Source organism: Heterocephalus glaber, unplaced genomic scaffold, assembly GCF_053883595.1.
Source record: "Heterocephalus glaber isolate CG9 unplaced genomic scaffold, H.glaber_assembly_v1.0 deba00000122, whole genome shotgun sequence".
NCBI lineage: Eukaryota > Metazoa > Chordata > Mammalia > Rodentia > Bathyergidae > Heterocephalus > Heterocephalus glaber.
The window spans coordinates 74,110,819-74,123,007 of record NW_028258138.1 but is presented as its reverse complement, the minus strand read 5'-3'; the positions used below and the strand labels follow the sequence as shown (position 1 = coordinate 74,123,007).

The 12,189-nt window shown below is 49.5% G+C and overlaps 1 protein-coding gene across 7 annotated transcripts in view; it reads left to right on the top strand.

Annotated features, from left to right (window-relative positions):
- Positions 1-12,189, top strand: part of Mylk (myosin light chain kinase) — a 251,216-nt gene that overhangs the window by 176,200 nt on the left and 62,827 nt on the right. For all 7 annotated transcript variants that reach the window (XM_004873623.4, XM_087216248.1, XM_004873625.4 and 4 more), the window contains one exon: positions 5,096-5,212. In XM_004873623.4, the coding sequence (XP_004873680.2) occupies positions 5,096-5,212 (117 nt within the window). The remainder of the gene's footprint in view (positions 1-5,095; positions 5,213-12,189) is intronic.

Here is a 12,189-nt window from a genome sequence, read left to right as displayed (position 1 = left end):
TCTTCTGTTCCTGCACTGGCCAAGTCTTTAAGAGCCCATGTTTTGTCAGAAAGAAAGTGTATTTTAATGCTTATCAGTTGCTCTTTCAGCAGGTCCTCCTGCAGGGAACAGGGGAAGGGGTACAGATTTGGAAAGAGGATACAAGCTCACACTGATGAAATTGTTACAGCCACATGCCCCAAGAGGCAGGAGGAGCTTCTTGGAGCAGGAAGAGGGCAAGCTAAGTTCTGGAGCCACCAGGAGAGGCTGGTGGGAAAGCCCTGCCCTCCATCTGAGCTTGGAAGGCAGGCCAGGCTTAGGAACAGGGAAGTGTTCGGAAGGTGGGCTTTCCATGCAGGGGGCAGCAGCAGGAAAGGCAAGCTGCTCATACCCCACCTATGCTGAAGAGTAGGGCTTGGTCCTGATTTCGTCCAGCAAACTTGAGTGTAAAAGCAATAGGGATCCATGCAAGATCTTGGAATAAGGAGCACCATGTGCAAAGCTGGGTTTAGGAGTTTTGTCTGTGCCCAAAAGACAAGCATGGAGCCTGCTGCAAAGGTCAGGGGAAAAGGTGGTGAGGCCTGGACTAGCAGGATAGGCAAGGCCATTGAGAAGATCCAGCCAGGGAAAGAAGCAAGGACAGAAGAGAACCTATCACTGTGGGTGAAAGGCAGGGTGTGTTGGGGCTAGGTGAAGAGGAAGGGGTGCCAGACCATCGGGTGTGGCATTTGGGCCACAGGGACAGTGTCGGTGGAAATAGGGAAGTGTGGGTTTGAGGTGGTTCATAGGGGAAGAAGAAGGAATTGTCTATGTCTGTCTGTCCTTCCCACATGCTCAGGACCTCCCTGCCCCCATCCTTGACGTGGATCCTTTCTTGCCCCTCTGTGCCTACTCCATCCTGTCATCTCTTCTACCTTCAAACTTCACTTGCTCCAGGATGCCTTCCCAGACGGCTGTCACCTCTTCCACCAGAGACCCATGCCCTCCTCCCTGCCCAGCTGCATGTATCTTGGTGGGCACCATTGCCAGTCATTCTCTGTAGCTTGGCAGCTTCTCTGATGTCTGTAGCTTGGATGGGCCCAGACCCTGCATCTGTTAGCACTGAGGACATCCCGAGCAGAGGTGTGACCACCGTCGGTTGGAGCTGACCACTAGTTAACCCATAGAGGGACAGACACACGGAAGCACCCTTCCTCTCCCTGCACCCCTAGAGCTGCAGGACTGTGGAGTTCAGGGTGACACCAGCTGGGCTACCTCCAGGGCAGGCACTAGGTCTCCTTTTCTGCACCTGTCTTGGCTTCAGGGTCGAAGGCAGTGGCCCTGTGAGCCCAGGACAGTGTTGAGGTGACCTAGAGACATGATTTTATCTTTCTTGTTTTCTGCCCCAGGCCTGGCTTCCTCCAGCTGAGCACTTCCCCCAGTCTAATTATGAGGATTTATTGTTGTTGCTGTTGTCAAGAGATGATTCATTTCTAATTGCCTTCAGGGAGGAATCTTGTAAAGGCTTTTTCTTTTTTTTGGTACTGGGAATCAAACTCGGAACCTCGCGCTTGCTAGGCAGGTGCCGGAACCACTGAGCTAAATCCCCAGCCCTGTAAAGGCTTTTTCAAACTTATGTAAGTTCATCCTACAAAAAGTACAGTTCTGAAACACCTACTATGTGCAAGGCATTATCTAGTCTCTTCCCTTGTATGAATCATCCACTTGAAGACCTCTGAATTAGGACTTCTTCCTTCTAAAAACTTATCTTTTTTAACAGTAGGTTATATTATGTGTTCATGACCTTTTATTTCGTAGATCTTGCCAGATCACCTGCTGCAGAAATGTGTCTTTGTTATTCTCAGAAGGACAGATATTTTTTACTGTGATTGCATTCCAGACTCAGGAAGAGGACTCGTCATAGATAGATAGGGTCACTATCCCCATAGCTAGTGTGGGAGACAGGCATGTATTTCAGCAATGGCCTTGAGAGATGTACTTTGGTAACAATAAGCTCAGGATAACATGGGAGCACTGAAGAGGTACGGCTAGGGCTGGGGCTTAGAGGTGCCATAGAGGGCACTGTGCCTGAGGAGGTGGCCTGGAGGTGAGTCTCACTGTTGGTCTGGGCCTGCCAGGTGGACCAGGCCAGGGAGGCCCTGCCAGCTGAAGGAGCCTCCTAACTGGGCCACCAGACCTTCAGATGGCTCCTGCCTCCTGCTAGTCCCCTCCTCTCCCCTCTGCCCACCCACTCAGGAAGGAGAGCTGGGAGACCTTCAAACTCAGAGCTGTTACTCCCTGGCTGGGAGTGGCTGAGTCTACTCCTGACCTCTCCCATCCCCCTCATTCCCATCCACCCAGCCCCACCAGGCTGAGGCTGCTCAAAAAAAACCTCTGGGAAACAGTTTTCTTGTGGAGGTCAGGAATGAGCTGTCCCACAGGAAATACCAGATTCTTCATCTGGGGTAGCCAGCCTCCTAGCCTGCCCAGCCCTCCCCCTTTCCCCCACCTTGCAAGTGGCCTTGGAACGGCCAGTCCAGCTATGCTTTGGAAGATCTGGGGGGCAGGAGGCAGGGAGGCCCGTCCAATGCACCACTGCCCTCCTGTCCTGTCACTCTCTGCACTATATGGCCTTTTGGCTTAAGGCCAGAGGAAGCCAGGGGACCAAAACTGAAAGAAAACCAAGGATTTGAACAGGATGTTCTTGGGAGTGGGATATCTGCTCCCAGAGCCTTACTCCTACCAGGACAGAAAATTGCAAGGTGGGGTCAGCTTCCTCTAGGCCTTGACTCTGGGACCAGAGACCATCTCAGCCTCCTCCTGCCCACTCAGATGAATGGAAATTTCTCTCCAGAAGGCATGCATCCTCATTCCCTTATTTCTGTGCCTCCTAGTTCTAACTCTCATGCCAGACTTACTAAAGATCCAACCTAAATCCTTTTGGCTGAAGTTCCTGCAAATTGTCTCCTAACCTCAGTGGGAAGAGGCAGTTGCCCAGGGTCTTTCAGTAAAAGGATTGATCATGATAGGTACGAGGTAACTGTCCCCTGAGCTGGTTCAGGTGAGGCTTTCCAAGGGGCAGGGCCTGTCGGAGGGTGTAAGATCGGTCATCTGCCCCAGGAAAATAATAGGCTTTTTTACTTTCTCTCCCCTCCTGAGTAAGATTCTCCGTTTCTTCCTATTTTGCGTTATCAATTATTCATTCTAATCATTGGTACATTTTAGGTATACAATATAATGACATTCATCACTGGAAATGTGCACCTTTACATAGTCTCTCTTGGTTCTTATTTTTCACCCTTGCCCAGCCCTCCCTTCAACCCCTCCAGTCCTCCCTATTTACAAAGATTTTGTTCCCATTTTTCCATTTTCTCATATTAATCCCATTCCCTTCTATCCTTTCCTCTAGCCCTCCCACTTCCTTCCCCTTTGCCCCTTTTCCTATTTCACATTACCTATTATACATTTAGTCCTTATTTGCACTTTCAGTTTCTCACACTAGAGAAACTATTTGGTATTTATTCATATGTGTCCTATTTATTTCACTTAAGAATATCGCCTCAATGTGCATCCACTTAGCTATAAATGTCTCTAATTTCTCATTTTTTATGGCTGAGTAGTGCTCCATTTTATTTAAAAAAATACATTTTCTTTATCCAGTCTCCAGTTGATGGGCATTTGAAGGTCCAAAGGGGTAGGGGTAGTGGGAGGGGCAGGGAAAAAGAAAGAAGGAAAAGGAAAAATGAGAAATGGAAAAAATGGAAATAAAGTCTTTGTAAATAGGGAAAGGTGGAGGGGGTGAAGGGAGGGCTAGGAACGGGGAAAAAATAAGAACCCAAGATGCATTATGTAAAGGTACAATTCCCAATGAGAAATGTAATTGTGTTGTATACCTACAATGTACCAATAAAAGAATTTAACAAAAAAAAAAGATTCTCCACCCCAAACTGATGGCATCCTTCCTCTTTCTGGGTGTCCTTATCTTTATTGGTCAGGTCTGTGCACCTGTCTAAGGGAGAGCAGGGACCAGGAATGAGTGTTCTTTCTGAGATCAGAAGACCCCCTTGGTCACAGTGCCCTCTGTGGCCCCCCCCACCCCTGCACATACACCCAAGGTGCACACAGCTCTGCCCTCCTGGGGCCAGTGGCTCTGGCTGTGCTCTGCCTTCATGTGATGGCTGCTGTGCTGATAGCAGTAGCCCCGGGCAGGACACCATGCTGTTGGCTTGTCTGTGTGTTGGAAGGCAGGCACTAGGATGCTATCGCGCCTGCCTGGCCCATCAGGCCCCGTCCTCAGCTGGCCTCTCCCCACCCCATGAGGGAAACACACAGGAGGCTGCTGAGGAGAAATGACCAGCCCTGGACCAAAGCTGGGTAGGCAAGGGCCAGGCCCCAGATTCCTGTGTAGGCCAGTCTGACTCCCCTCCCGCAGCCAGGCCAGGATAGATATATTGGAGGTGAGAGTAGACCCAGGTGAGGGTGGTAGGGAAAGAAGGCCATCCCCACCTTGCTGTGAGGTGACCAGAGACCCGGCCCAGTGCCATGCCCAGTGCCACCATTCTTCAGCTCAAACCCAACTCCTAAAAAGCCAGCACCACAGTCCCAGGTGGTAGTCACCTCCTCCTCCTCCCAACAGGCCTCCCACAGCCCAGTGTCCCCGCTGGACCAGGGCTCCAGCTCCCCTCACACACATACCTCTTTGCTCTTTGCTCTTTTCCAAGAGCTATCCTCAGAATACTGCCTTGGGCTTGGCAGAGGCCCTCCCCAGCTTCTGTCCCCAGCAGATCTGTCACCTGTCCCTGACTCCTTGTCCCTGTTGGTGTGTGGGGAGTGTCCCTTTGCTCTCTCTCTGTATGGGATACTCTACTGGGCCAGAGGCTATTTCTCTTCCTGCTTCTGCATCAGGTCCCCAAGGGAGGACTCTGGAACAGGAGAGGTAGCTAGAGAGGCATACTGAGGTAGCAACTCTGTTGGGTGCAGGGTGTCAGCAGAGTGCCCCGCCTTCCACAGGACGGGGAGTGGATTCCCACGGGGCCTCTGTCCTGCTGGGTGTAAACACTCATTTCATGCTCCAGATGCCTGGGCACGGATTGGGCCCCTACCTGGTTCACTCAACAGCTCTTTCTTCTTCCCCCAGACTCAGTGTGCTCTGTCTCCATCGAGAAGGCTCTGCCTGAGGACAGGGGCGTGTACAAGTGCGTAGCCAAGAACGGTGCTGGCCAGGCAGCATGTTCCTGCCAAGTCACCGTGGACGGTAGGTCATGCCCACCACTGCCAGCACACACAGAGTCCCAATCTCTCAGCCCCTCACATACCTGACCAGAACTGCCCCAGCTGTCCCCATTCCTACCTAGGCGTTCATTTGATGGGCATCAAGTTGTTTTTGAAAAAAATAAGTGGCAGCCCTGCTTACGGCCTTTTCCTGTACCCCACCAGGAGGAGGGGCGGGTTACTTTCTCCTCCCCTCCCAGACCTGACCCCTACACTCAGAACCTTGTGGGTGGGGAAGCTGGGCACCAGGGCACCGGGCAGGAGAAGGACACACCCATAGGAAAATGACAAGCGATTTACAAGCCACAGTAACAAGTGTGAGTGCTGGAGCACAGACCAGAGTTCGTCGCGAACGTGAGGAGGGTGGAGAGTGGGCAGCCATTCTTCCACGGTGAGTCGGGCCGGGCAGGGCCAAGTCTTAGGATAAGGGGGGACAGGACTGCCTCTGTTGGAAGAAACGAATAATCATAAGACAACAGAGAGAAGCGGGGAGACTGGGTGAAAGAGGAGCCCTGCCAGGTCATTTCGGGAAAGGGTGAGGCCCAGCAATGAGGCTTGGGATGTATCCTAAAGAAAAGGAGGAAATGTGCATTTGTGACTCTTCTCCTCCACAGGGGTGTGGAATTAGAAAGAGAATAAAATGAGCCTTGGGAAGGTTTAAATTAACAACCTCCTTACTATTTTTTGAATCATTTCTTTTTGTGGGGCTGGGGATAGAATGCATACTAGGTAATCACTTTACTACTTGCTGCATCCCCAGCTCCAGCACCCTCATTTTACTGATGAGAAAACCAAGGCCTTTTGGACAGGAAGAACAGCCTGCGTGAGCTTCCTGGCCCCTGGAGGCCCGAGCCTACAGGGTTCAAGCCAGGGCAGAACCCTATCTCGAGACTTTCAATCCAGTGCCCATTGTTTTTATTTAGTACTTGCCTGGAAATGTCTAAAAGGTAGTTTTGGGAAAAAAGTTTCTTGCCCTTGAAATGCCTGGTTAATAACTATCAGTGACATGTCAAAAACTACTGTCCAAATAAGGCATCTTGAAGAGCAGCTGTGTTCTTCTGGCTCCTAAATGGGATCACTTGAGTCCTAAAATCCTAACCTGTTTTACTGCCATACCACAAGATGTAGAATCTTTGTCTTCATTCTGGATTTCGTAACCCAGCTTTCCAATCATAACACTGAGATCTACATACATAAAGAATGGGAGGAAGGAAAAAACGTCTTGTAAAGAAAAGCCTTTTAAAAATACACTATGGTAATGTAAATAAAATTGTTAGCCAAAAAAAGGAGCTGAAATTGGCTACTCTTGGTTCATTCTCCCTGGAGTTCTGAGAATACTTCTCAGGAAGCAGATCTGCAGGGTCAGAGTTCATGGTCAGCTCAGAACAAGGCTGTGACGCATGCTTGGAGGCTGTGGATAGGGGCAGAGGCCAGTGCTTGCTCCTCTGTGTGTCTCTCTCCACCTGGGCCATCACCACCCAGGTCAGAGTCCTGCTCCTTCCCTCCAGGTATTGTGTCCTGGGAAACTTACTTCTAATAGCCCTACTGTTCATGTGGGACTCATGCTGATCCCACCCATCTATAAGCTAGAAGGAAGCCAGCCTGCTGATGAAGTTACCTGCTTCGGGAACTCTTGCTTTTTGGACTCCTGTTTACATGACTAGAGGCAGGCAGGAGAGGAATTCATTCTCTTTATCTGTAAAGTGTCAGTACCTTTTCTGGATTGTTTGTAAAATGAAATTTCCTCTTTCCCTACAGAATACATTTGGGAGTTCTTTTCTTTTTCTTTTCTTTTCTTTTTAAGATTTAGGGAATTCATTCTGCAACATAAGGAGCTTTGTTTCCCAGAGGTCAGCTGGAAGATTCCCTCACTCTCCCCCAAAGATGACCATCATCATTTATCTCTAGTTCCTTCAAAGGCAGCTGCAAACTGAAAGCTGAGTCTAGTTAGAAGAGCCAGGAAAATGATAGGAAAGGAACCAGCTGAGATAGTAGGACTGACTCTCAGTTAATTAGGTTTAGTTTTGTTTTGTGTTCAGAGAGAAAGAAAGGGCAGCCCTCTCCACCCCTGCCTTCCCTGGTGCTATGCTTGGAGATATACCAGTGTCCTGCATGCTGGACAGTGCTATGCTGAGCCCTATTTCCTCATCAAGACCCACCTCCAAGCAAACAGTGAAGGACTGGGATCTCCCTGCCTCCTTTCAGCACCTTCATGCCTTATTTTGGTTGCACTCTACCCAGCTGGTTAAGCTTCCTGTCTTCCTTCTGTCCTCCCCTCCTCTGTTCTCCTCATTCCCTGGGCATGACACTCCGAAATCCCAACGAGTCCAAGGACTCTTGGAACTTATAGGCCAAATTTGGAGTGTATGTGAACTACAGCATCTTTTTTAAGAGAGGGGTCCATATTTATAATCAAATTTTCAGGAGTCATGAATCTGACTCCTTTGAAAAAGTTAGTTGACCTAAGGAGCAGCCAGGATTGAATTTCAAGCCCAGTAATTGTGTAGCTTTCCATTCGCTCTCCTTCTGCCTGACCACTGGGTAGGACTAGTCCTGTATCCTCCCAAGGGGCAGTGAGGTCCCTTTTCACGGTGCTGGCTTCAGGCTGGCTTCCCCCACCACTCAGGAGGACCCCTGAAAGTCACTCGCTGTTACTCACCGGGCCTGTGCCTGACATCTCGAAGCCCCCAGATCTGTAACCAATATAAGGAGGCATTGCACGACCTCATAAAGAGGAACCTGGTGGGGCTCATTGCTGTTCTGTGTTACCCACACTACTGCTTCTCTATTTTTTTGACACTGGGGATTGAACCTAGGGTCTTTGCACTGAGCTACATCCCTAACCCTTTTTTTTTTTTTTTAATGTTTTACTTTTTTATTTTGAGACAGGGTCTTGCTAGATCACTAAGTTGCCCAGGCTGGGCTCAAACTTGGCAATTCTCCTGCCTCAGCTTTCCAGAGAGCTAGTATTATAAGCATGCACTACCATGCCCAGCTTCTTCTCTTGTATAGTAAAGTCAGGGAAGTAACCTCAATAAAGCAGCACATCAGGCTTTTAAAATCATGTTGTTTGACTCTTTTTCTGTGGAAAAAAGAGTGTTTGTATACCTTTTATTTTCTTTCCCCCTGTACTGGGGGTTAAACCCAGGACCTCCCACATGCTAGGTGAGCACTCTACTGCTGAGCTACATGCCCAATCCTATTTTAATTTTTTTTGAGACAGAGTCTTGCTAAGTTGCCTGGGCTACCTGGAACTTGCCATCATCTGCCTCAGCCTCCAAGTAGCTGGGATGATAGGTGTGTGCCACTGTGCCCAGCTGGTACATTGTCTTGATTACTGTCATAATACTCCTCCCACACTCAGTAGAAGGCAAGTGTCAGCTTATCTCGTCCAGAAGGGAACAGAAGCCTAGTGTGGATAAGACTGCCAGAAAACTCACCCAGGGGGAGGGAAAGCTGACCTTCAGTGCCTGCTGTGCCATTTTACATTTTCAGTTTATGCAGCATGGACAGACTACCTTTCTCAGTGAGCAAACCAAGGCTCAGCAAGGGCCCACTGCCTCCTCAGATCACACAGACACTATACACTGCATGTAGGCAGGAGCCCCACTGAAGTACCTCAGCAGAACCCTGGTATGTCTGGTGCCTTTCCATGACCTGATGCTGTTCCCATGCAGAGATTCACATGACAGGTCCCACTCCCCAAGAGACATTGATCTCCTTGCTCCCAGCACTCCCTGCTGGGGAGCCCTTCCTCACATGACACTGAGTGACTCGTTGCTTGTGATCAGATCCAGATGAGAGGTAGAGAAGTCCTTTTTAGGCCAGCATCCTCAGACAGGAGTCAGAAGCCACCCTGGCCCCTCACTGGCTTGTCCTGCCCTTTCCAGCTCAGGCCTCCCTTCCCCAGGCACCCAACCTTAAAGGCAGTGAAAGTAGGACTTCATGACCATGGAGGGTGGTCCATGTCTTTAGGAGGGGAGGTTCCAGTGGGCACCTATGCTATCATCCGTCATTCAGCAAATACTTGAGTGCCCACTGTGCCCAGCACTGCTCTCAGGTCTGGTGTTACCAACAGTAAGTAAAACAGAAAATGTTCCTGCCCTCAGGACCTGACATTCCACGAAGGGATGGGGGACAGCAATACAGACAAACATATGTGTCATCACCTCAGGCAATACCTCAAGTTGTGAAGAACAGCTGAATAAAGGAGAGTGTGGTCACTGAGGCCTCTTGAGGTTGGGATATCTGAACAGAGACCTGCAGGAAGTGAGAGAAGGGTGGCCACTAAGAAGAAAGAGGTGACAGCAAAATTGTGTTTGTGCATTCCAGGAAGAGGAAGGAGCCAGGCTGGTGGGCCCTGAGCCAAGGGCAAAGCAGAAGGAAATGAAATGGAGGGCCAGGGACCAGCTCTGTGACAGAGAAGCCAGATTTTATTCTGAGTATGCCGAAACTGCTGACATCTGATCACTCATGGTGTCTTTGGCTGATAAGACTCAGAGAAGGTAGGAGGAGAGCAGGGAGATGAGATGGCAAGAGGCCATGGCACCTTAGACTAGATCATTACTGGAAGAGACAGGAGTGTTTGGATTCATAATCTAGTCTTATGCACAGATAGTAGGATTCTCTGATGAGTTGAATATGGGGAGTGAGGGTATCTGACGTCTTCATCTAGTCAAAGTCTACATTTTCATGGAGGAGTGAAGGCCAAGTGTCGCACCAGAAGGCAGGGGCTGGGAACAATCAAGAGTTTTGTACATGTGAAATTGAAGATGCCCAAGGAGGCCTGGTAGGCGGGTATTTGGATAAATCTGAAGCTGAGGAGGGAGGTCAGGGCTGGAGGTAGGATATATGGGGAGCCACCCACATACTATGATCATTGAATGCTCTGGGATCGAAAGAGGTCTCCAGGGGTGAATGTGGATGGAAGTGGGATGAGGAGGAGGGCAGAGTCCAACATTGAGAGGTAGGGGCAAGACAGAGATCTGCAAAGAAATGGTCACAGGGGGAGAAGGAATCCAAGAGAGGGAAGAGTCCCAGAAGCCAAATGTTGAGACTCTCAAGGAAAAAAAGAATAACCAGGATAAATGTGTCAAATGCTGCTGCTCAGTAAAGATGAAGCTGAGTACTAGCCATTAGATGTGGCCATATGGAGATCATTGGTGACCTTAACCAGAGGGCTTCCAGAGAGTAACAATGGCCTCACTGGGAGTTAGTCACCATCCCCTGACTAGCTGGGTGGGGAGCTAAACCAAAGCCCTGGCTTCCACCCACTGCTGTCCACTTGTCACCAGTACCATCAGGGCCTCTGATTGCTGCTGAGTTGACCTTGGTTCACCCTTCCTTTGTTGATGTCAGCTCTGCCATGTTCCTCAGTCCATTTCCACTTTCATGTTTATTTTTCAAATCATCACAGGAAGCTATGGGTATCAGGTTGAACTAAACAGAACTGTTGCTTTTGTAGGTCAAAAGTTCTTAATATTGGGCTGGGGATTTAGCTCAGTGGTTTTGCTGCCTGCTGCGTAAGCACCAGGACCCAAGTTCGATCCCCGGTACCAAAAAAAAAAAGTTCTTAATATTGGTGAATGGTATAGTTCCACCTGTTAGGAGCTTCTAAAGCACTCAGCACAGAGCTTATGTGGAGTAAGTTCCAAGTAAATGTCATGTATTATTTGACAACTCCCTCCTCCTTCGTTCTACTACTGAGGTGTGATTATTGCCATTTTCCAAGTGAGGAAGGTCAGGCACAGAAAAGGTCAGGAACTTACCCAAGGACACACCGCCATTAAATAGCAGAGCCAAAAAGGAGCTCAAGTTTCTCAGCTAGAAAGCTGTCTCTTGTGCTAGCACAGTGCTTGCTTTCAGTGGAAGAGAGAGCCCAGCAAGGAAGAGGAGTGGGCTATTTTGAGAGAGGCTGGAGTCCGGTCCTCCATCCTGCCCCCTGGTGGGGCACCTGAAACTCAGGTCTTCTCCCAGATGCCTCCCAAAACCTCATTTCCCCACGTGGGTCAGAGCCAGGGATCCAGCTCTTGGGGGAAACAAAAGAAAAAATGCCATCTTGGAGGAATCCAGAGCTAGCCCGAGAGTGGAAGGGGTGCGGCACTGTCCATATAAGGACAGGTTTCCCTCTCTTCAGTGGCTCCCCGACTTCCCCACACCTCCATCTTCCTCCCCAAGCTTCTTCAGGGACACAACCAGGCCAGCAAAAAGGACTCCAGCCCTAGGGCCCAGATCTAGAAACAAAGTTCAGTTTCATCACAAAATGATTAAAATAGAACAAAAATACAAGCTGCTCTTAAACTTTTGTTACTATTATTTTTATCCCCTGGGCAGCCGTGTGAGCACAAAGCTGTTTTTGATTAAGCACATGGTCCTTCCAGCCCTTTCCTTACTGTGGTTCTCACAGAGGCCTAGTGGCTCCATGTCCCTGGCGCAGCCCCATGACATGTGCACAGCCCACAAGGAGGGGTGGACTGTGGGTCTCCAGGTCTGCAGTGTGCCTGGTTTGAAAGGGAAACCCGAGTCCTTTCCTCACAGCCAGATGGAAAGAGAAGGTGCAGCACAATTTCCCAAGCAAGGCTCAAAGCACCACCAGGCAGTGCCTTGCATATCCAGTGAACAAACACACTGCACCCCGGATCCCAGGGCGGGCTGGTGGCAGACACGGGGCTTTCTGAAGGCAGAGAACATTCAAGCTGATTCAGCAGGAGGGAAGGGAATGCAATTAGCTGGAGGAGTGAGTTCTTTTAGGCACATGACCCTTCTTGGCTCTCCAAGGCACTCTGCATTTTCCCCTTTGGGCCTTGAGACACTGTGAGTTACAGAAAATAAGAGTCATTCCCTTTGTACAGATTGGAAACACAAACACTGGGCAGTTGAAATGATTTGCCCGTGTTTTCAAGGCTGCTGATGACAAAGCCAAAACCAGAACTATGCTCTCTTGGTCCCTACAGTGAGGAT